A 26,053-nucleotide genomic window follows, 5' to 3' on the forward strand; every position below is an offset into this window, starting at 1 on the left:
TCCATTTGATAATAAATGTAATATCTCCCTTCTTCCCATATGGGTATTCTCTTCAAGTTTTGCTCGTTTTCAGTCTTAAGTCCTCTTAAGTGACATTCAACAAATAACTACATTTTTCTCTACCATATTTCCCTCTATTTAAATATGGTTAAATATGATTTTCCATTTTGGAAACATGCTTTGAGTTTTACAGGTCAGAGTGTTTGCCTCAAATCCCATAGTAATGTTGCTTTCCATGCTGCTTCCACTTTGTGTTTCCTGAATGACTTTGTGCTCACACACTCACCAGCAGTAAGTGCCCAAACTAGCTTTGTAAAGTGGAAGGAGTGTTGTGCACTATTCATTATACAGTTCAGGCTTCAGCAGATATCCCTTTTCATACATTTATTATGAAGATGGAACAGCCCAGAAATACGTTTCTCCTTCAACTGAAACCCTATTCTATTCTGCTACTATATCTTTGTTTTCGTACCCACAGACTATGCAAAATTGACCTCTATAAAGGGGGAGAAAACAGAAAACCAGTACAGAGAATTTATATGGTTCAGAGGAATATATATATGATGTCAGAGGACAGCAGATTAGAGAAATCACAGGTCTGATTCGTTCTGGCAATTCCTGTATTTCCTCTGTTATTCTACAGAAATGCACAGGCAATCGGTAAAACACCAGCCCTTGGCGTACAGCTGCCTCGCTGATACCTTCCTCCCGCAGGGGAGGCGGGGAATACAAATGACTTGGGGAAAGTTTTATGGAAAAGATGAAAAGAAAAAAAACCGAAGATAGGACAAAACCATGAGTGAATTCAACGCACAGGTTCAGGGAATAGATAAGGACAGTGTAAGGAAGAAGGATGCAAAAGATCATTTCTCTCACGAGTCACTGCTAGAAAACACATGCTGAGTCACAGGCACTATAAGCAGTAATTTTAGAAGAGATGATTATTAGCTAGTTGAACTGCTATGTGAAAGGTCCCTCAAAACATTAATTTGCTTTTGGAAGTATTTTAGGTCTTTCAAGAAATATACAAAAAAGTCTTCCCTAAAACCTACCTCTCTGTCCAGTGAGTTCTGAATTGCAAAGAATTAACTGTTTATTTTCCTCATATTCATATTCAAAGGTTATATGTTAAAGTCAGTACTAATAAGAGGAAAAATAATGGTGCTCAACTCCCACTCCCAAATGAATCCCTCCTAGAATTTTTTCATGTTAAATGTTGAGATTCTAATGCAACTGTATTTCAAATTCACACATAGACACACTGTGCTTACATATTTAACTGTGCTTTCTATCTTACAGACTGAATCACTAGCTGAAATGTCCCTTCTGGCCACATTTAAAATCTTGATTATAATCCTTGATGAAACAGAGAAGTGATCAATCCTTGCATTTAATCAGAATAAATTAAACTAATGAGCTTTCCTAGCAGATTTATTACTTTTTTATGGATGAAGTTCCCCTGGCTGATCATATACAAGCCAAAAAAAAAAAAAATTCTTATATAAGGGGTGGGGGCCATAATGTTTCACTTGAAAATAGTAGGTTCCTGTTATGGGCCTAAGAAAAACTAAGTTTGTACATTGTCTTCACACTTGTATGAGGACCAGATAGGAAGGGTCAAAAGCAAAGTTCAGAGCTGAGACTCAGCAAAGAGGTAGAGAGATGCAGGTTAGTGCCAGGGATGGTTTTGGCTAATAGCAGTCCTGCCCAGCACTATGAAATAGGCTTTAGTTCTTTGCCATTACATTCCCATAATGCCAGAGGCTGTTTCGGTATCACTGTAGAATATACACCCAAAAAAAGTTTAATTGCATGTACATATTTAGGACTAGACATGTAAAATGGTAATATTTTCCACTTAAAGCAACTGTTGGACCAAGTTTCCTTTTTCACCAGGAGAAACAGCTTCGGGTGGAGTTCGATCTTGCCAACACAGAGCTGTTTCTCTGTGACAGGGGGACAAAGCCTGGCTCCTGAGCTGCAAGAGGAATCAGGTGGGAGAGATTTTCTCCTTGAGCTCCCAGCATCTCTCAAGCTCTGTCTGAACAAAAAGTATTCCCTCTCTTCACGTCTGGCTCAGGGCTGTACCAATGTTTGTGAAGGGTCTGACTGGAGTGTCCTGTGCTGTTTCTCTTTTTTCCCTACCTCTACAACCCGAGCAATGTCACCTCCACATGTAATGGTAATGCCCAAGCAGATTCACAAATGTCTGCAGTTTGGGCAATGTTTTCAGTTTAGTTTAATCTTCTCTGTAACAATACCAGAAGGATCTTCGTGGTTGGGGCAATGACTTTTTTTCATTCCACACTTACCACACCACCTGAGACACTTTTCAATTGTTGTCAGTGTCCTGGATTCCTGAACTGCAGATGCAAAGACATAAAACTGTGGGTTTCTGGGTAAATTGCAAAATGTGCAGAAAGATACCAATATTTGTCTTCTGAAGTTCTGGAAAAAGCACAAAGATCCTGAAGAATGATTTTCAATAAAGTTCAGAGTTGGTCGACAGCAGAACAGGAGAAGGCATTTCCCTGTGTGAGGTGAGACAGTCTGAGAGCTGTGACCACACATGAACTTTGATGGGCAGCAGTTAGCAACAGGACCACAGATGGTGTAGCCATAAAGTTAAAGAAAGTTCAAGGCATGAAAGAACACAGAAACCTCTAGATCTGAGAAATATTAGTTTTCCCTTGCAATCCTTTCTCCTTTTCTTTCAATCCTGACAATCAGATAAAGTGTGGGAAGCCAGCTGTCTGGAAGGGGAAGGCAATCAATCACTGCTCTGCGGCCCTCAAAAGGGGGGCTCAGTTGCTGCTTAAGGACAATCACTGGTCTGAGCCAATTCCTGCAGACTTTGTATACACCACATGTTTGCTTCTTTATCCTACTTTGATAGGAAAGTATTTTCAAATGGAATTCTACAACTTTGTTTTCAGTCTTCTTTCTGGTGTGCTTTTCACAAAACAGAAGAAAAGCGCTTAATGTTTCTACTTCTGAAATTTTGGTCATTCATACTCAGTCACTTTAGAACAAATAATGCCAGTTCAAGGACATGGGTAAACTTTGTAGACATGCCTCTCACAGAGCCTTTGAGTGGCAGGCACCTTGCTAAAAGAAGTGAGTAATGTTGTCTTCTATTGCAGACAGAAGTTGTTCCAGACACTGTCCTCCGGCAGCAAACTCAGGCATAAAAAGTCTTCTGGTCCAGTGGAGCCCTCACAAGCCTGATCAATAAATCAACTGGTTATTGCCTGGCAGGGCACTAGCTCTGTAATTATTTTCTTCTGACTTTCTTCACACCTTATGAAATAATAGGTGAGTAAAATCTTCCACCCAAAAAATCAAACTGAGACACAGAGATACATAGCCAAAGTGATAGTAAGAAAGCTGGGCAGCTGCTTCATTACAGAGTAACAGGCTACTAACATTTGACTGACATTCTCACAACAAAAAACAAACAATCTCTGGCTATTAACATTCATTCTTCTTCCTCTTGTATACCTCTTTCAGAAGTGATAATCCTCTGATAATTGCTGATGGATTCTCCCTAAGAAAGAGATGGGGCTCCAAGCACGCTGTGCAAAGGCAAGCCCAATAGAAACAGAATTGGTATCAAATTCCACAGTGTTCTTACTTTCCTTTTGTCTATGTTTGCTCCTTCTGGGTGACTACAGTTTCAGTGTAGCATACATGGAGAATTTCATTAAGGAGGACCAATGGAAGCAAACCTTCCCCTGCCCAGCACATGTACTCTGATTTCAGTTCAGTTTCAGTTTCAGCTCAAGTGATTTCTGCAGGAAGCAGTTATACAGAAAACCAAGTCTTGGTTGTTCTTCATTCTTAAACTTTGATTACATCTGGTAAATATTGTGCCCTTAAGTCATTTAATAATTCCACTTTTCCACTTTGAAATAATATCGCTGCTGTATGAAAGGTTACCTGAAGGGCCAATTCTAATTACTGAATACATTCTGCATAAAAATATTTAGAATTATTCCCAAACGTTTACCAACCACAGATTCAATAATATTCTTTTAGAAGGATAGTGTAATTGCCGTATGCCCATCTAACTTTATTTATCTTTCAGATTTAAATGCTAGGCTACTCCAGTTGTGGATTTCTGGATTTTTTGGAAACAGGTTAATTAATTTTGGAAACAGGTTAAACTAAGTGCTGGTTGAGAGGACAGTATTAATCAATATATTGCCGTTTGCAAGACATTTAAGACTTGAACCCCCCATTAAATCCAAATCTATCCTCACAAGACTCTGATTATGGAAATGTATGCATATATTTCAGTGATATTAGTTACACATCCACATCTACATTGGACAGACAAATAAAAATATACTGCTGAGATTTAAAACATGGAGTTGTTTGGCACATGAGAAGGTAAATGCAGCACCTCAGTCTACCACCTATTACAACAGAATTTTGTGACTATACAGTTATAATTGTTCTATAGCAAATAGATACTTTCCAAATACAGTCATGGAATAGAAACAGATAAAATTCAGAAGTTACTTGTAACTTTTCATGATAAAACCCTCTGACTTTTACATTGATTAGAGTCCCTGATTAAGCAAATATTCATTTGGAGTCACTAGATTATATCCTCCATCATTGTACATGCTGTTAATTTATGTAATAAAAAGTATAGCAAGCACAGAATTATCTGTCAAGAGTATTTGCAAAAATAAGGCACTCAATTTCAACAATTTTGTTAGTTATATTATAAAAAATTGTCCTGTTACCATACCTATAATAAATCATAATCTTTGCAAGGATTTAAAAAAAAATGACATAACAGTCATGTGAATAAATAACTCTTAAGGTATCTAAATGGCAGATTAATATCTAAGGTAAGCAAAGCCTTCTGGATCCTTCCCGTACAAACTACAGTCATATAGTAAAGACAGTGCAAAGTTCAGTAAAGCCAGCTCAAAGGCTTCTGTGAGCTTCAGGAAAGATTGATCAGACCATGACAAAAGCGCTTCAGTCAAATATAGATAGAGCTCACATTCATTCAATATTGGTACATCACTGGTTTAAAAGAGAAAGAGGTTTTCTGTCTTCTAAAAAAGAACACCTGTGTTGGAAGTGTGATGTAAAAACCCTTACAAGTAGACAAATTAAAATGGATTTTCACCAGGCTATTGGGTCACACACCTGTAACCCAAGCCCCTTGGTTCCCATCAGATTTACAGTGTCTGTTCCAAACCATGAGGCACTTTCCTGTTTAAATTGCTAGGGCTTTACATTTAGCACAGCAATAATATGGGTGGTTTAGGGGAATGATATTTTCTCCGCAGAAAAGGAGATCTGCTACGGCTCGAACCTCCTGGCTAACAAAAAAAAAGTGACCTTGGCTGACAGCGGGCATGCACTATTTCAAAGTGAAAGGCAAATATTTGACAAGGTCATAATAGACTCAGATAGAACTCTCCAAACCCATACCACGTGCAGCCTTAACGTCAGCAGGACTCTGTTGTAGTGAATATATCTATCCATTTCTTCAGGCCTCATGACTATGGTGGGCCTGAGGTAGGGGTGCTGGTCTTAAGCTGAGATCTCAGCTGGGGCTGAAGTCTGATTTACAACCAAGAGTGAACGTTCACACACCCACCAGCTGTCTGTGACAAAGATAAGGGGGGCTCTAACACAGATGCAAGCACAGAATCTGACACTTCAACCTTACTTTTGTTGCCATTTCTTAACAAAAGAGACTATATGTGAGGACAGCACGCTACTTTCTGCTGACCTTAGCTGTACCAGTGCAATGGAAGATTCAGTCCCTCTCTGTTAACATGTTGTTAGACTGCACGGCCCTTGGTCTGTCTGGTTGTTGGCCTTAAAATGTGCTATTGGAAAATACTTCATTTGTTTCCCATGTTGTCTATGATGACCTCACCAGCCGAGGCAGATTTAAGTTTTATTTAAAAGAAATTAAGAGAAGCAAAACAAAACAAACAAAAAAAAACCACATAAGAGGGAAATGCCTACATTTTCTGCCTCTGAAGTGAAATTCTCTATAAAGTGATTAGATGTTGTTGAGCTTCCTAGTCAAAGAACAGACTTTCCCTGAGGAATCCCTAGTGCCAATTCTGAGCACAGAAAAAGATGCTATGGGGAAGAAGAAAGTTCTCTAAATAAATCTTAGCAGAAGCCTCAAATGACCAAAACACAACTTGAAATGGTCATAGCCACTTCTTCCTCAACATAACTTCTCATACAGTCCCTGTCCAAAGTAATGGGCAGAGAAGAAGGGTCCTCAGCTACCAGGAACTTCTTGGTGGAAAACCCTTCTGGTTTTACAGGCATGAGAGAAGCCCAAACTTGGGCCTTATAAGGCCAAATATCATTTGAAAACTGCACTCCAAAGTCTTCACCGCTTTAAGACTTCACCCAGGGAAATCAAAAGTAAATGGGGAATAAGGGTGAATGGTGCACTTCACTGGCTGGGCAGTTTTGGACGAGATTCCAACACTCCTACATATACTTGAGGGTGCTGCTGGCACCAAAATCTTCTTGTTTTATTCTGATGTTGCTTTGCACCTAGCAAAGTGAACATTCAGCTTCAGGACAAATATTATCTGCCTTGAGAGGTTCTTTGTCTTCCAAACAAAGCTTTAGCTTTTTTTTTTTTCTGAAGAATTTCAGCTTGATGGATATTGGCAGTGGAAAGCGTGTTAAATAATGCATGAAGAGAGGGATGGACACAAGAAGTGTCAGTTTTCCTTTTTATACCCTTTTCCCCTGCAGCCTTTGAAACATATTTTATGCAGTTGCTTTATTATTCATACAAATATATAAAGGCTAACCCTGCCATTAGGCTCTGATGAATATACTGTGCAAATTCATATGCAAAGCAGATGTAACCCTCAGGTCATTGGCACATGCCCAGCTGCAAAAGAGGTACCACCATGTCATGCAGCATTTTGTTGTTTCGGGCAATCCTCCTGTATTAAAGTCAGGAATTCAACTAAATGGAACAAAGGCCGTATATTTTACATTCCTTTACACCCAAAGTACACGCACAGATCAGCATCCTATCTCTGACCTTGTGGGATTTTTTGCTGTCTCCAGAGTAAATATAGCTGCTGTTGCTATTGTTCCTTCTCTTCAAAAATATCCACAGTTCTGTCAATGATTTGAAAGCAGTGGTATAGTAAGGTATTACCTCAAAAAACAGATTCCATATGTACAACAAATGCTCTTTATTTCAAACACACATACATTTGTGTTTCTTGCTCAGAGCTACATTATGACTAAAACAAACAGATGATCACTTTCAGGAAATATTCTTTCTAGTCTTGGCATCATGTATTTTCAGAAAGAAAATACCTTAGTTTACTAAGAACCTGCCATAACATTAGTGTCAATATGGAACTGTAGTATTTTAAAGTATTTGCTCCAGCACAATCCAAAGTGAATTGAAATCATTGGGAAGACTTTTACTGTGTTTCCTGACCCTAGTCCTTTAATCTCCTCCAGCAATCAGTCTATCGTGTATTGATACACCCACCTAAATAAAGTCGAAATACTTGTGTAACAGAGAACAATTAGTTGAGAAAAGCAAGAACAAAAAAATACTTTCAAAGAGCAGTTTCTACTGAAAATTTTATATTAATATTTTACCACTAGGCTAAAACACCAGAGAAAACAGCATATTATAACCCTGAATGGTGACATAAGAAATCCATTAAAATCCTAATTAAAGTGCATTCTGCATAACAGCAAGTCTTGGCAGTGCAAGTCATCTACCAAACACTATGAAATGCATTGGAGATTTGGAAAGAGCATGTGCAATTCTTTTAAAAAAAAGATATAATATAGCTTAAGAGACAAGGAAGTTTAATAGCATTTGACTTGCCCAGCATTTGAAGTTTGCCTGAAATGACACATTCATCATATAATCTGGTCCCTATAAATGTTGTTATTATTTATCCTACCCAAAGCTATCAGGCTATCAAGCTTGGGGTCCCAGTAAACTGGTACTGTACAGACATAGACAAACACAGCTTTTGCCAGAAGGGCTTAACACTTGTATCTTTGATCCAACAAACGCTCTCCACCATAATCTCTTTGGCATTAATAATTTATTATACTTAATGAGACTTCTAACATGCAGAAAATTAGACAAGTCATTATGTCTTCAAAGGATCATTTCCTGCCAGGCGAAAGTAAGAAAGCAGCAGATACAAGGTAGAGGAATGATCGTTCTGGCTTAGACAAAGAACTCGCTAATTCTTTTTTTAAGGTGTGAATTAATCATCTCCAGTTACCTCTTACAAAACTATTGTTACTTAGTTTTTATATATAACTCTATGTCTCATCTTCTTCTCAAGTGTTGCACATCTGTCGATTAGCATTAATGTGATTCAAGGCTTTGCTAAGGTCTGTTTGCTTGATCGGCTTTTTAAAAGCTTAAAGTAGTTAATTTTGTCTAGGTTTCTCCTTGGTACCAAGCCTAACTTCAAATCAGTAAAATTACTCTTCTCTCTCTTAAAACATCCTTCATTCATCTCTTTGCCAGCAGCAATTCTATTTCTTTTACATAAATATTTGTATTTCTTGACACCATGACAGCCAGTTCCCACAGCCGTAAAAACATGGTCCTTCTCATCTTCCACTGCTTCTTCCCTCCCTTCTGATCTCATGTGCACCAGACAGAACTAGACTCAAAGGATCTTCACCAAAAGAGACTACCCCCAAGTCTTTCCTGGGTAAGGCTACCTGGTTCAGATTAAAACCTCAGATTCAAACATACTCAGAAAGTTGCTCTTGCTTGAGCCAGCTCATCTCGGTAACACAGATTCAGAAAAGGAAGTTGTTCTTGTCATGTAAGAAGGGTTATTTCATCCTTGTGAAGAAATTTTAAGAACAAGTTTGAAATATCCTGCCAGAGTCAACACCTGTTCCTAAACCTTGAGCTTCTGCGAATATGAGCACAAACATAAATTTTCTTCCGGCTCCAAAAGCAAATGCTCCTAAAGGTTGGCAAAGCAGCAAGCACGGGCGCTGCGGAGCACTCTCTCGACTTCACATCTCTCTTCCTCTGAAAAACAGTGAATTGGAGACATTCAAACTGAGATGCAAAAGCTTCCAGAACATCTCTGAAAGCAGCAAATTACCCTTGCAGGAGAGATCTGAAAAACATGTCGGCAAAGGATGCTGCAGGTGCTAACTTTAATGGTTTCTGCATCCATCTGCACAGAGGCTAAATCAGCCTGTGCACTTGTGTTGTCTGGGTCACTTTAGAGTGAAGCATACTTAATAAACCAGATGAAAGCAAGCCATGAGAAAAACAGGAAGATGCTAAACCAGGGCTGAGGTCAGCAAAGTACAGATGCTGATGTAAGAAGGTAGGCCAGTTTCAGAAATAATAGGATATGGATTTACACTGGGAATACCGAGATGGTAGGAATAAATAATGTAGATGGGTAATAAGACTAAAGCGCCTGGATCTTAGACTTTTAGCTCTTTCTTATCTCCAGAAGAGATTAATTTTCACGGTCTGATCTGCTTTCCGCTTTTTCATTCAATTGTCACAGATCCAGCTCTCACTTCTTTAAGCTGTGGGACCAGTCTCTGGAAGGAGAAAAGTGGGAGATGAAAATAGCCTTTACCCACTGTAGAGACTAAATATTGGCTCAGAACTGGTCACTGTTTCCTTAAGGGACTTTGGAGGAAGAGACTGCAGCAAAGATGCAAGATTCATCTGGTTTGTTTCAGCATCTTACGCTGCTCCAAGGCAGCACAATTTATAGCATGTGCAGAACTAAGGGAAGACCTACTGAATCACCAACTTTTGCCATGTTTTGTGACCAGGATGACATCAGTGTTACATCTTTCCTTTTTTTTCTTTTTCTTTTCTTTGGGGGGTGGGGATTTAGCATCTGGGATGTTCTGCTTCTGTTATGATTTTTTTAACTACTGCATTTTCAATGTACCAGAAAGAATGCAAGCGTTAATGCTTCTTGTGTTTTCTTCTGCATTCACCTTGTCTCATTCAAATTTATCTTAATAATTATACATTACTCTGGAGCAGAAAAACGTGTCCTTGTTTCTGTCATAAATATTGCACTTAGTATGCAAAGTTGGTTTTAATCTTCAAATTGGTCTGTATATATATATAGATAGTGCCTTACAGCATTGTTTTTGCAGCCTTAATGGGGAAAATGTACGCACTGGGTCAAAGTAATTGGATTTCATCTGAGAAGCAGCATTTGAATGAAATCAATAAAGATTCTGTCATCTAATATTTTAAGTTTGGTACAATGAGTATACTGCAGGTCAGTGTAAATTCATTAAAAAGATCAATGTGATGGAATTTGTCTTGGGTGCCTTGAAATATCCTAGGGTGACTTGAAAGGAAGTTGCCAAGGAAACAAGAGATGCATCTCGGAGAAACATTTAGGTGTTTTAAGTTGATGGTTGAATTCTACTGAGTTTATAAGATAATACAATATAGGAAGTTGTCATGGAAACAAAATTCAACAACTGGTTAATGAATCACCAAGCTGGGCAATTACTGCAGGTGGCTGTATCAAACCAGCTTGGGCTAGAACATCCTTAAAAAACACAAACTCTCCACAGGTTTTTGATTGCTGTTTTTTAGCCCGGATAAAAAGAGCAAATGGTGCTCAGGCACCAAAATGGCAGATGCAGTAGCAAAACTATTAACAGATAGATTTCTTTATAGCTGGGTTAATTTTGGATATTATAAATCATAACTTCTTAACTAGCATCTAGAAGATCTGCTATAGTAATAAACCTGCTTTGGATTTCAAATATACTTCTCTTTTATTATTGTCCATACTAAATGAAGCATTTTAATTACCAATACTTTCAAAACTCAGTTTGTGTCTTGATTGGTGTCCTTTCTCTGCCAAAGGCTTTTTGTTTGCAGTGGTGTTTTGGTTTTGCTTTTTTTCCTGGGTTTTATTCCCACATCTACTTTTCTTCAGTAATAAATCCTTGCTGAAGTTATTTTAATTTCTGTAACAGAACATAACAATCATCTTCCAGGATCATGCAGGCATCAATGTTTTCCTTCCTTTATTATTCTGTTTCAACTTGTCAATTTCCTTTCTTATTAGATATCATCACTTCTTAGTTTGTGTACAGTGCTTCAGGGTCTCAACGCTAACTTCTAACTTTCTACTAAATTCAAAGAAATCCAAGAATATATACAGTAATATGCAATCCATATTCTTTTTTAAATGTATTAGAGGAAACCATGACTAGCACTCTCAAGGAGATATGCTGACACAGACACTGTAACTGAAGATATAGAGGGTGTGCTTTCATTCTCTTGGATACAATCAGACTACATCTAATGTATAGATAAGATACGTAAGGTAACACTTCTGCATGGAAATCCCTTTTCCAAAGCTACCCATAATTTACAATAATTTGACATCCCCAATAAAATCCCATTTTTAGCCCTCAAATAATTGTTTCTGGGAAGTTTTTTCTAGCTAACACTCATCCTAAGAACATCATACTATTTAATTTGCTAAAAAGCTCCTGGCCATTATGTTCTAGGATCAGCCTGTCACTTGTTAAAAATAACAGCTTTTTCAGATGTTTCACAAACATTTTGTCTCCCTTAAATAGCAAGGAATTAAGATGTCAGATACTGTGTAACAGCATTTATAGCTACCTCATCATTTTCAGTTAGAGCTAGTTATAAATTTTACATTATGTCATTTCCCCCAGCTACACACAAAAACTGTACAATTTGAAGTGTACATGTGCTTGCACAGGAATGGTGGTAAAGTAAGCTTGTGCTGTTCACTTGGCCAGTAGATGTCATACGCCTTTAATGAGGTTTAGCTTTTTCCTGAACTTAAAAAACCTTCACCTTGACCCTTTCATTCCTTCCTCACCACTGTACCTCAAGGGTGACATAGGCTGGTGCAATATCCACATGCCCTGTGGTGCTGACTGCCCTCCACCTACTGCCCCAGCTTGCTCCTCATCCAGGGCAGCATTGCCTGCAGCTGCACTGGTGGCTGACAGGAGAAAAAATAGGAAATCCAGCCCAAAAATGCAAAATTTTCTAACCCAGCAAGACCCCTCTGATTTGGTGTATTTGGACCTAAAGAAAGGCAACGTAAGATGCAGTGTTACTTTCACATTTGTCTTCACATCAGCTTCACACAGTCCAGATGATTACTTGGGCAGAAGAAATAGGAGTATATAGCTCCCACACTTTCATTAAAAGTCTGGAAATTTCAGCACTTCCCCAGACCTTTGGACGATTTCCAGGAGAATCTCAGCTTTTATATAAGTTTCTAGACTTCATGGTAATGGAGAAAAAGGTGTTTAAAAGGTTTAGAAAGAGAGGACAAAGAAACTAACTCCTGTGTAGGATTTTTTTCTATGGTTTTTTTAACATCTCTGTATTTTTGAGAGGCTTAAATCATAATACATGAATGGTTGGGACTGGTCAAGAATCAGGACTCTAAATGTGAACCATTTTTAGCAAGAATGCATGCCCTTGGAAGCCACACACAATTTCTGTCACCGTCATTCCTCCTAGCAGAAAAACTAAATAGAATGAGGATTTCACTGAGCACCAGATGCTGTCCCTGAGCTATGAAGGGTACAGTAAGATAGAAACAAGCAAAAATATTCATTGTCATTTTCAACATTGTAGCTAAGCCTACCTTGCCCTTAAATGTATTTTGCAACCTGTATGATGTTGTGATTGTACAGCTTTGTGCTAAAGATAATAAAATAACCTTGAATCGTGCTTCCTAGCAACACAATCAATTAACTGGTTACATATGGACAAATACTTGAATATATTGTATTGCATCTGGATTCTATGTTATACTTCTCTCGTATACTGCATTCAATTAACTCAAGGCTGTTGCTAGCTCCTGAGCATGCCACAGAATAAAGTCCTTTAGAGAAAGGACATTTGTCTTTTGTGTGTCAACATAATCGAACTTTCAACTTGAATGAATCCTCTGAAAGTTTAATTTCAACACTATTAGTACTAGAAAGTCTCTTTTTAAGGCCTGTTGCAGTTTAAGGCAGCAGAGGAAGCAGATCAGACTCTGGCTTCTTGCTTATTGCCCAAGGATGGTGCAGTCAGCTGGATAATGACAAAAATGTGTCTTTTTGTTTTCCAGGTTTGCTATGAAGTCAAATGCCAGATGTTCTCTGGGTTTTTTTGGTAGAATTTATTACAAGTTATTAACTTCTTGAGATCTTAATTAAAGGGGCATGGGAATAAGAAACATTAAAGTTTTTTTTTCTTCTTTGTTTTCTCAACTTTTTGCATTAACTAAGTAACAAGAAAAAAAAAAAACAACAAAAAGCTTGGTTGTAACAGCAGCATTTGCCAGCAACTGATTTTACTTGATGTTATGCAAATACGAGTTGAAGAGACATTGAAGCCCTGGGAGTCCAGGGATACACAGTTATGTTACTTTAATAATTTTCCTTCTTAAATGCTCTTATGGGTTAGCATTTACTCACGCAAGAATTACTGGCATCACTGGGGCTTCCTGCGTACTTTGTAATCACCAGTGCTATCAGATTCACTCAGGGATAACAAATTGTGCTTTACCTAACTAATACAACCAGCATTTCACATTTTGACTACTCACAAAAGGCTATCTGCATCTCTCAAAAAATATTCGTGCTGAAGTACTCACAGAAATTTAATGCAGGTACCTGTGAAATTTCCAGCAGGTCTATAAATGTAAAGGCAAAACTCTTCAAACAATTCCTTATGAATGATCTCTCCAACTGTAAATGTGAAAACAGAACCTTAAAAAAATCAAGTCCTTTTTCCATTAATGTAACTTTCAAAATGAACAGGTTTGTAAGCTTTTTAGTCTTCAAAAGCATGGCTGAACCAACTAGAGAGGCCAGAACTGTCTTCCCAGGAGAAGTCTGTTAAATAATAAATATAAAAACCAATAACTTTCAGGCACTTCAAACCAGGCACAAAATACAGACAATTCACAGTAGTTAGTCAGTATATCAGAACCAGGGATTTGAGACATTTTTTTTTCACTTGTGCAACTCAGAGCAGTTTCTCACTGAAGTGCTATTCACACAAAGCATCCAAAGCAGAGAAAAACATCTTGTGCACCGAACTTCCCATTAGGAAACACAGCTTGTGATATGGCAATTAAACAAAAAAAGAAATTAAATCTATACATAAGCCTCTCAAAGGAGGAGCAAAGGAAGGTTTTTTTCTTCTGATGTTTGGGGGAAAACCCTGCCATTGCTTACATGTTCCTTCAGAAGTTTTCAGCTCTTCTAATCTGTAGACCTCCCTGCAACTTCCCAGTACAGACTCAGGGCAAATTTAAGCCTATGGCCAAGACACCTAGCAGGGACTGAGCAAGAAAAGGTCCATAAAAGGGTGCAGGTTAGGACAGAGCATCCAGTCAGTCCCTTGGATAGCATAACGACGATGGTCTTGCACTGCAGGATGTGAGCATGCACACCCATGAGCTAAGTCTGTAGCAAAGTCGGTACAGTTTGGCCTCGGTGGTGCAGAGCACACAGGTGAGGCTGTTAAATGCCAATTGTCACTTGCCAGGGGGCTGCAGCCTCCAGGGTGGACACCTCCAGCAGTGGCACCAGCTTCTCCTCTAGTTGAGAAACCAGACCACCTGGGTATCAAACCTATCTGCTGCGGGCCCTGCTGACCCCACCAGTGGCATCCTTCATCCTAGGGGGAGAATTCTCGACATCTTTCATTCCCTGTGCCGGACTGGGCACAGCAGAGCTGCACTGATGAGTTGGACATTCAGAGACTGCCTTTCAGCAGCACCTTGCCTTTAGCCTGTGCCCTTTGCTGGGCCAGCAGACATCTTTTCAGAGTTCAGATAAGCCCAGGTGAAAAGTTTAAGTGCACTGCTGACAGACAGATTTGTACTAAAATGTGGGTGGGAACCTGAGTTAAGCCGGCAGTGAAAACATGCTCTCAGTCTAGATGATCCATCACAAAGGTGGCGCATCCAACATGCATCAATGCACATTTACTGTCCTAAATCACAGCGTTGATAGTGTCAGGAAAGAAAAATGAATAAAGCAGAGGGAAAATGCCAGGTAAGGACACAACACGATGAGTGAAAATACATATGTACATCCATAAGCACATGCACATACACGTACACTGCGTAATGTAATTGCATTTCCCTTGACAAGACCTTCAGGAAGATCATTCAATTTCAGCCATAACATATAGCTCCAGTTTCTTGGGTGTGTCATAGATTTTGTGGGCTGTAAACTATCAGTTGATAGTTTGGGTTTGAAGGAACCACCTTCATTCATTTCACTGAGAGTAATAATAGTGTGCAAAGCCACTGATTAAAATGGTAACCTAAAAGAGGGCCAGAAGTGACAGAGAACCTCTCCGCTCCCTCCTGTCTTCTACTCACTTCCCACTCCTCAGAGCTGGATTCCTTAACCTTTGCCACAGCTTGCTGGTAAATAGTCTGGGCTAAAATTAGGTATATAGCAAAGGGTAGGTGTTACCATCTGCTGCATGTTGTTAATTCTTGATGGCCTGATAACATCTATTTTTGATGTTCTTTATTAGCTTTCTGGAGAGGAGAATACAGGGATAGGCCTCTAGTGCCACCATCAGTGGTTTTCAGTATTTGCTGCTTTTCTTCAGTTGACAACCAGCTTTTCCGCAACAGAGGGTTTGTAGAAGAACATGCTAGGTAAGACCGGACACCACGGGATATTCACCTCTAGCACACAGGAAAAGAACTGGCAGTGACATCTAGCTCTGCTTTCAGTTCATTCAGTAACTAGCACATCTTCTTTTACACAACTGTGGACCATTTTCTCTGCTGTGATCTTTTTGTTGTCGTTGTAAGCAATAGTCAGATTTGAACTGAGCAATAATAGACTATGCATCCATTTTGGTTGTCTGGCAAGACAAAACCTATCCCAGACAGAGAGCACATTTAAAAACCCATGCACACTGCAAATACACACTTAGACTGGCAATGAGTGACTGATGGCTATATTACCTGTTGAACAAAATAAAGTTCTCAAAGTAAGTCTTATCCTATTCTATTAGTTGGCTGAGGAAGTACCAACTGTACCTGCTAAGCATTTCTATTATTCAGAGCTAAAGAAATAAAATACTCTTGTCTCAGCTGGATTTTCAAGAGTCAGGTGACTGTTTTGTGACATTCAAAATCATGTGAAAGCATAAATAAATGTCAAGCAGATCTAGGTCTAGCATGACATGAGATCAATTGCTGTGAACACCACAACGTACCACAACATTGTCTAATAGAATGCTGACCCTTTACATTACATTATTTTACACATTATCCCTCATTACAATGTTCTGAAACCATTGATTCTGCTTTTTCTCATCTTATTCCAGACCCTCCATTTTCATTTTTCACCTACTATCATGCTGCCAAAGACGGAGTAAGTAAACCATCTTTGTGACTTAGTAAACCATGCTAAGTGACTTAGCATATATGAAACTGAGCTTCTTACTCAGTAATGAGCATGTGAAAAGTGATTCTTTAAAAAACACAGCTGAAGGCCTGAGTTGCCTTTCCAATCTTTTCCATTATACACGGCTAAGCATTTTGCATCATGCACAGCTGAGCGTACTGCCAACATAAACTGGGAGGAGAAACTAACTCAGAAACAAGCTCAGGCCACACAAGCTAAACAGAATCTTCGTCACAGGTAAAATTTTCAAGAAATAAGTGAAAAGTTCATTAAATATTTTAAAGGCTAGTAGCGCATTGCAAGTTTTCACTAGGAATCCTAACCTTTATACTGACCCTTTATTTTGGAATTCAGACTTTACGTAGACTTCTTACTTTTCTCTTGGAGGTCCTCACAAAGCTTCCCCATTACATGCTACCAGTCACCTCTTCCTAGAGTCCCTGTTGGTTATACCCAACAGTTCTCTTTCTTCTCCTAGGTGCTAGAGATTCAGTCTGACACCACCCGTAACAGGTAAGTGCTTCCTCCTCTAATGAACCAGATGATGCACCCCTCAGCTCTCTCTCCCCTTGAGCTGCTGTCCTGGCTGGGTGCCTCTGCCTGACCCATCTGCCCAAAGCCCTTCCTGAGAAGGCTTACCTTTGTCCTTCCAACTGGATGAAATCACCAACTAACCAAGCACCGCTATCAGGACTGGCAAGTGGATTTGTTTTCAGCATCTCTGTGGTGAGTCACTGAGACAGATGTACTCTTCAGGCTAGCAAAGTCGCATTGCCTTTTTATGAATAGCTGAGGTATTTGAAACTGCAAAACAATTTCCCTTAGGAGGCGAGTGAGCCTCAGCCTGAGACAGCTCAGGCCCTCCTGGAAGACTCACTGCCTGGAAAAGTTAGAAGGTAAGAAATGGCAACACCATCTGTAAATGTCAAAGAAGAGACTTACTACTCACAAATGATACAGTAAAGATCCCCATCCAGTTGGAGAACTCTGTATGATACTAAGCTCTCCCCAGACATAGAGCTCAGTTGGGTATAGCTGGAATACTTGTAACTGAAGTAGATAAATGCTTTGGCTGCTTTTAGAAAGACTCCTGAAATATTTGGTCTTTTTTCTATCTAAACAGATTAAACAGATTTATATTTCCACATGAACAAGCTATACTAGGACAAGCAGATAAAAGGGAAATGTCTGCAGGTGAAAGTGTTACCATAAAAGAGAAAGCATAGCTCCAACACACCGTGTGACCTAGAAGTGAGAATTGCTAGATACTTAGCTCAGTGTTTCTAAGGCTGTAGTTTGTGATGTTTCTAAAGGTCAATAAAAGACATAAAAGATGTTAAAAATGATAGATAGCAAGAGCAGCTGTAGTTCATTTCTACAGCAGGTGGGATACGAATGGAGATTATAACACGAGGCTGCAACGTTCACAGGACAGGGAACTGCAAGTACCCGTAACTGCTAGCAGCAGCTCAGTTCCTTCCAGGCAAAGGATTAAGTCTAAACACATGCAGCCTGTAATTATGGCTTGGTTTGATGCCCCTGCAAGAGACATGGAAGGAGCTACTTCTGCTGCAGGGAGTGAAAAGGCTGGGGTCACGTGGAAAAAGATGAGTCAAAAAATAGTCACAGATGGTTTAGAAAACACTACGCCTGCCTTATAGGGAGCTGTCTGTTGTTTTCTACAGTCTGAATAAGCTGAGAAATTCACAGAAGGGTTCATCAGCAATGGGGAAAGTGGACACCGGGAACGGTCAGGTAAAGGGCTATGGCTTTGCTGGTGTAAACTAGCACAATTTCACCAACTTCAGTGTAACTTCCCAAGTGCATACGAGCTGAGGATCAACACATGTACCTCCAATAACTGCTATACAGAAAGATGAGGAAGAATACAGGTCTTGCAAAAATGAAGTAATCATCTACAGTACCCACTGGGAGAAAGAAAACTAAGGACTTGTATCTGTAAAATACTCCCTTCTCTCTCACACACACAAATACATGGAGTATGTAAAAGGATAAGGACTGTTTGCTAATCTCTGGCTATTGCAAAGGAAGATAAGCCATGTTCTGTAATCAGATCTGTATGAAGCTTCCATCTTTTCATAATAAAACATTCATGTTACAGATGCCCTGACAGATTTTACCATCTTGCCATTTTATTGATTCTTAAATAGGAAAGCTATCATACTTCTGACTGCTTCTCATGAGGAGACTAATTAGATTATTTCATCATCTGGTTCATCAAAGCAGGAAATACTTAAGTGTCACAGCTGGTCTCAGACTAAATATCTAGTACCAAGATTTTAAATTAAAACTATTACATCTTCACTGGGTAAGCATTTCATAAATGGCTAGACAGTAAAAAATGATGAAGACAACAGATATAGTCTCACATCTCTGGGCTGCAAAGGGAGTCTTAACTCTACCGGCGCATCTGGATTTATTTTTACTTGGTTTTGCTACTACTGTCAACAAAGAGGTTTTGCATAACATTCAGATCTGGAAAACTCAGAGTGCTAATTTAGATTTCCGGTAAAGACTTATGACTTAACAACTCAGAGGCAACACCTTCATTTTAAGTGAATCCCCTGTTATTGACGCAACCTTTCCAAGCAGAGTACTCGCCACTATGGAGAGATCAACTACAAGGAAGTGCATACCCCACAGAGAGGACCAATCCCACTGTCTGGTCACTACTGACTGCCCATCATTCCTCTCCAAATCTGTGGGATATCTTCTTCTTTTGCACACACAGCTTAGTACAATAATCAAATCCTCCTGTAAAGAAACACGTGTGACAAAGACATAAGCAATTTTATTGTGCTTCACCTTCTCACACCTGTATGCAGAGGACAAGAATAGACAAGCCACTAATTTAAAATAATAGTTCATTCCCCCTAGTGATTTGGAGTGAAATTGCCAGCTATTGCCAGCAGACAGCCTGCAAAAAGCCTAGGCTTTTGAGGTCGCCTTAAGACCTCAAAAAAAGCAATGTGATAATGGTTAAATCATTTCCTTTAAAAAGCATTCTCATTAAAATCCTATGTAAAAACAAAGTCTTAGTATTATTATAATACCAAAACCTCAGTAACTTTGTTATGGAATAATGCAGTCCTGTTTCTTTTACAGACCTATAATGTCATTATGTAAATGGCTATACAAAGCTATGATTGTATCAACAAAATGAAATTGTGAAATTGTCGTGCAAGACAGTTCCCAGTCTCTGTAAAAGAGGCTTTTCAGCACTAGAAAACCAGGAAGTCTCCTCCTGTAATGTTAGGAGGAATGTTAACATTGTTGATTCCTGTTGCATTTTTTAGTTGAGGGTTATCACAATTAACCTTGAAGATCACAGGACCAAAGAATTATATGTGTGAGTTGCATCACACGGTGAAAATTATAACATTATTCAAATTGCTCTTATGTTCTGCACTTCCTTGACCTTATTAGAAATTTAGAAATCCTTATAACTTTTCCTGCCCATTAGTTGATCAGAAATAGTTCTTTGCAATCTAAACCCTCTTGTTGTGTTGGGGTTTTTTTTTGGGGGGGGGGGTTTTGTTGTTTTTTAATGAGCTAGGCTGCAGGCCTTATAAAATTTTAGATGAGAGTTTTGACTGGGTCACTTTAATGTGGGAAAAAGTATATCTATGTCAGAACTGTCTCTTTGAAGTTATGTGAACTGACAGGTGAACCATGAACCTTAGGAAAAGACACATATTTTCTGAACTCAGCCTAAGTTTTGGAGTGCACAGAGTAATGAAAGATACAAAGGTCACATAGTTAAAACCACACATTGAAAAGTTTGAGTGCAGTAACAGTGTCATAAAAATATTTTCAATAAGCTGTCTCCTGAATTAATAGTGTATAACTGTCACAAGTACTATTAAACAAAACAGTAAAATTTAGCTACAAACTTCAGTTAATGATCCTGTAAAATCATGATCCACATTGCTTGGTATTTTTAGCCTATTAATTGTTAGCAATTATTTCAGTTACTGACGTATATAATAATTTCTGCCTCATTGTGCTGGGCTTGGCTGGGGTAGAGCTAATTGTTTTCATGGTGGCTAGTATGGGGCTATGGTTTGCATTTGTGCTGGAAACAGTGTTGGTATCAGAGAGATGTTTTACTTACTGCTGAGCAGTGCTTACACGGAACCAAGGTCTTCTCTGCCTCTCACCCCACCCCACCAGCGAGCAGCCTGGGGCAGGGGCATAAGGAGTTGGGAGGGGACAGAGTTGGGACAGCCAAACCCAACTGACCAAAGGGATATTCCATGCCATATGACGTCATGCTCAGTGTATAGAGCTGGGGGAAGAAGAAGGGAGGTGTTCAGAGTGATGTTGTCTTCCCAAGTAACAGTTACATGTGATGGAGCCCTGCTCTCCTGGAGATGGCTGAACACCAATGGGAAGTGGTGAACAAATTCCTTGTTTTGCTTTGCTTGTGTGTGTGGCTTTTGCTTTACTTATTAAACTGTCTGTACCTCAACCCATGAGTTTTCTCACTTTTACTCTTTGCATTCTCTCCCCCATTCCACAGGGGGAAGATGAGTGAGCAGCTGTGTGGGGCTCAGCTGCCAGCTGGGGTTAAACCACAACGGTCCTTTTTGGCACCCAACATGGGGCTCAAAGGGTTCAAGATAATGATAGGTTTGTTTGGAATGTGCTAGTTCAGATTTATAGCTGTTATTGCTGTTTAGCTATTAATCGGCAGGCTTCTGTGCTTGCCATGGGGCTTGTTTGCCTTAGTGTCTATTAGTCTAGTGGTTGCTAGTGGCTGCTTTTTGCTTTCACTGCTTGCCATACGGCAGTACTGGTTCTCATCTTGTGCTGTGTCTGGGAACATTTCGATAGCAGCCATGGCGATGCGCTGGGGCTGGCAGGTGGCCAGGGCATCGCTGCTGTTTCTGGGCTTCTGTACTGGACAGACTGGAACTCCAGTGTGAGCTCGAGTTGAAGGGACTGTGACCTGCGGTTGAGTCCACGTGGGAGCAGGAGACTCCGAAGCATCTGTGGCCATGGGTATGTCCACACCAGAGCAGGTACATCTTGAAGTATCCATGGTGTTTCTGCTTGTCTCCCCAGCCCACTGCGGGGGGGTAGCGAGCAAGCGGCTGTGTGGTGCTCAGCTGTCAGCTGGGGTTAAACCGCTACAGTCCTTTAGGCAGATGAGAAAACAATGACATTTTTCACATTTTGACCCTCATCTTGCAATTTGTACGAATAACACAATTGTTTACCTGGGTCCTCCTTTAAGCAAAATAGTTTTTTTAAAAAGGAAAACATAATAGACAAAACAAGGTCAGAAATTAAATGCACATTTTTGTACTTTCTGCAATTGACCTGTAACCAGCACCATGCAATGTCCACTGTGCTAAAGATGCTGGCCAGTGGAACTACACTCACGCTTCTGTATTGAAAAATGACACCATCTCCAAAAAGGCTAAGAGATGGATCATTACAGATTGTAAAGTCTCAAACGTATGTATGAGCTAGTCCACAACGGTGGCTTAGAGAGTCGTGAGTATTGCAGTGGCACTAGCTGTGGACTAGACTATGGAAGTGTACAGTTCTCTTCCCATTATTCCACTGCAATATTTCCTCTCTACAGTCCCTCATTTTCTCACACATTAACAGAAATGCTGTTTAAGGAAGGAAAGAGAATGGAAAAAAGAGGAGGTCTAAGACAGGCCAAGGTGAGGAATATCCTACCAGTTCCAGATGCTTACGGGACTGTCAGCTTCACAAGGTTTAATCTGAGGCAAATAGAGGCAATGTTACAGATAAACCGAGAATGACTGACCTCCCTTTCCCTCAGCAGAAAATTTTTGGTTTTTACAAAAGAAAAGGAAAACTGGATAAGGATGCCCAATATTCCAACTAGTGATAAGCAATACACTGTTTTATTTTAAGACAATTTACTTACTGACAGGGGAAAAAAGAAGACATAGCACTGTGTATTGAATGTCAGGGAAAAATCTTACTCAAATATTTGCCTTCATAGCATTTTATTAATAGTATGTTAATCATGAATATGATCTCCCTAGCTGGGCTGAAAAAAGTCATCTGTATTCAGAGGCAGGGCTATCATTTCCATTAGTGTCACCAAATAAGGCCTCATTTTGTTCTTTTGTTATCAAACAGGTAGCACCAGAAAACTGGTAAATAAAATTCCAATTGTTGAAAACAATCCTGCTATGGTACTGTTGTTCTGTTTATCTTACCTACTGCTGATTCATTTCTATCTTCATACCTACGAATTAGGCGACACAATGATTAACAGAGAAATCACAGATCTCTCTCACGTGGTTTGCACACCTTTATGTCCCTGTGACAGCCGCTAATTTCACTATTGCTACAATTTCAAATCCTAAACTCCAAGAGTGTGGCCACGTGGTACTTCAGATGTCTCAAGATGGCTCTTGCTGCATAATCAATGATGCTGTTGCTTGTGTTTACTAAGCAGCCCCTCTTTCTTCTCTCACCTCCACCTACTTGTTTCCAACCCCATGCTACACTCAGTTACATACAGTTCTTAGTGTGAACAGGTAACAGATCAATTCAAATTGGGTTTTCCTAAACCACACAATCTTATGGCCAAGCCTTCCCAACAGTTACATGAAATCTACGGCGATTCCAATAACACTAATGAGACTGATGTAACAAAATAAAGTTACTGATGTGTAAATGGATGTTTGTTCGAAGCAAATCAGTTGAGAAACAGAAGACAGCAAAGGAGAAAGGAAGCAGAACTACACAGCAATAACCAGAGCTTATGGAAAGTCAAACTTATTTTGTCATAAGTAAATGGCAAACTACTAACTGAAATATGTAAATATGCTGAAATAAGTAATATAAATTTCAGATTTTCTCATCACAAGGAAAAGATTAAAACCGCAACATTTCTTAAGAAAAAAACCACAGGGATTCCAGTGCCAAGACCACAGTGTCAACTGTGTCTCCCAGCCCTTCTTCCCATAGAACCGAGAGGGAGCTGAAAACCTAAAAAGCCGGAAGGGAGGACCTCTGAGGGGGACCACCTGCGGTTTGGCAGCCAGAGCGCTTCCAAGAGGATGCCTGGAAACTGTGAGCATTTTGGGTCTCAGCCCCATGGAGCAGGGCCATAACTCCTTAATCCCAGGACAGCCCATGTGGCAGGCTCACATTCAAAGCTAAAAGCCCAGGCTCTGCAGCACACCAGTGGAGTTCAACAAGTTTAATAAAAAACGTTTGCAAGCTAAAACAATTTTTTTTTTTCCATAAAATTTACAATCCACCCAAAGAAAAACCTGATGAGGTCATAGCCTCACCTCCTTTATGCCAGCAATGAAAATCCTTATAGCTAGGCCCAGCAAGGTGACCCAGCCAAGTCAGAGCTGCTTTGATGGCATTTTAGTGATGCTAAGGTGAACTGCAGCTGCCATAGGACAAGTGAAACCACCCACCTGCCCAACCGTCTGTGTGCTTCTGGCACTGTCAAGACATGGCCAGGGCCATGGGAACCCACCTTGACAGCTGCTCTGCTGTTCACTTATCAGTGTCAATGTTAGGCCTTCAGGAAAACATCAAGCAAAAATATAACCGTCATGTAGTCCCCAGGCAAGCTTTTAACCATGTGTGTTATCAGGGCATCTCTAAACAAACAAAAAATATTGTTCCCCCACAAAATAGTAACATAGGGCACCGACAAGTAAAAATGCAAAGGTATTAGATTTCTAGCAATGCATAACTCTGCTTGTTATTCAAAGGACAGTATACCCCTGACTGACACTACTCCAACAGACCAGCTTTGCATGCACACACAAATATGCACACACACACGCAATTCTCTCTACAAAATACTGGCAGAGCAGTCACCCCTCCAGCGCTGCCCGATCACAGCCTTAAAAACGCTTTCTCTCAAACCAGGCCATACTCTTGGCATCTGTAGCCATGCCCTCCCACATCTGACAGCGGGCCACAAACAAGATTGTACCTGTGCTCTTCTCAGGTGATCACCATTTAATTTGGAGTACCCAAGATGCCTTCTCCAGCAGCAAAGCGCACTTGTGGCTGAACCACAGAAACAGCTTTCTGGGTGAGATCATTTCTATCGTACTGTTCTGTATGAGGCTCACTTCTCCCCTTGGGAACATCCTGTAAGACCCAGTTTAGGAACACCGTCTTGCAGGAGCATCCCCTCCCAAAAGTCTCTAGACTGGTCCATGCCAAGTTGCTTCTGACAACCAAAATCTCCACTCACCCCTCCCAGCATGGTGGGGTTTAAGTGTTTAATAACTGCAGGCTCAAGCTTTGTTAATGCAACAAAGGGTGGTGAAACACTGGAAGACATTACCCAGGGAGGTGGTAGATGCCCCATATCTGGGAACATTCAAGGTCAGGCTGGATGGGGCTCTGAGCAACCTGATCAAGTTGAAGATGGCCCTGCTCATTGCAGGGAGGGTTGCACTGAACGACCTTTTAAGGTCCCTTCCAACCCAAACTATTCTCATTTTATGAAAACACCTGCCAGCTGGGACACCACAAGAGTTCTTTCAGCAACTTGAACAAACCTCATCACCTCGTCCCTTGGCTATTAGCCATTTTCCATTCCTTTACTATTATGTACAACTCAAAATAAGCCATAGGTAAGTCTTAAATGGTACATTGAGGCTAATGACCATAATTCTCAAGGCATAATAGCGTTTTTCTCCTGTAATTTTACAGTTGTTTATGTAGTTTGGAAATGGATTTTCAAAGTCAAATCTTTGCTGCTGCTGACACCTACCTGAAATGAATCCTATAAAGAGGCAAGAGATGCTCACTTCACTTTTTAAATAATGTTTAATCTTGCAAAAGAAACTTTTCTGTTTCCACAGGAGTTCACGCCTAGCTATCACTATTCCAAAAACATATCTTACTGGTATAATTCTTTTTACTTTATAGAAGTTTAAAAATACAACTAAAGGTCATATGCTAATTTGACATTTCAAAATCATAGTCAAACCTGAAGCTTCATAAAAGTAAGTATGATTATGACACTTGATGTACTCTACATATAGGAGCAGCTTAAAATTACTTCTTACTGCTTTATGAACTGATTTTTTTTGCAATGAGACATAAGTCTGAAATGCTTAAGTAACGGAAAACACCTAGACAAATAATTTTTATCACTGTCCTGCTAAAATAACAGCAGATGTACCAAATAAAGTATTCTCAAAAATTTTTCACACACAGTTCTTACTTCACCAAACTCCCACAAAAATAATTTAAAACTGAAAAAAACTTTTGTCAATGTTGTTAATAAAATATATATTTCACCTATTCTTCCTTAGAATACGTGAATTTTAACATAACAAAATAGAAAAGCAGAAAATCTCTTGAAAAATGGGGGGGAAACAACCTACCTTTCTTATGAACACTGAAGATGCACGTATCCTAGACTGCTGCTTACTCTATTCACCTCAACATCTCATTACTGTTCCTCCATCCTTACCTTCTCCTTTGTTCTTCCCTTTCTTAGCAAGTCCATAAACTCTTCAGAGCAGAACAATTTTCTTTATCTGAGGCTTGACACAACAGAGGGCATCATTCCACCACAAAA

At 39.7% G+C, this 26,053-nt stretch overlaps 1 protein-coding gene across 3 annotated transcripts in view; it reads right to left on the minus strand.

The window, feature by feature from the left end:
- Positions 1–7,202: 7,202 nt before the first annotated feature.
- METTL4 (methyltransferase 4, N6-adenosine) overlaps positions 7,203–26,053 on the minus strand; it is a 37,769-nt gene continuing 18,918 nt past the window's right edge. The window contains exons 8-10 of one of the 3 annotated variants that reach the window (XR_008731166.1): positions 13,696–13,770; positions 10,850–11,001; positions 7,203–9,058 (exon numbers count right to left, since the gene is read on the minus strand). Coding sequence is in view for 2 of the 3 variants with exons in the window: in XM_055703498.1 (XP_055559473.1) it covers positions 8,991–9,058; positions 13,696–13,770 (143 nt within the window). In the remaining variant the exon portion in view is untranslated. Of the gene's footprint in view, positions 11,002–13,695; positions 13,771–26,053 lie in introns of all 3 variants that reach the window. The other 2 variants (XM_055703498.1, XM_055703500.1) reach the window with 2 other exon arrangements.

Source organism: Falco cherrug, chromosome 3, assembly GCF_023634085.1.
Source record: "Falco cherrug isolate bFalChe1 chromosome 3, bFalChe1.pri, whole genome shotgun sequence".
NCBI classification, from domain to species: Eukaryota; Metazoa; Chordata; class Aves; order Falconiformes; family Falconidae; genus Falco; species Falco cherrug.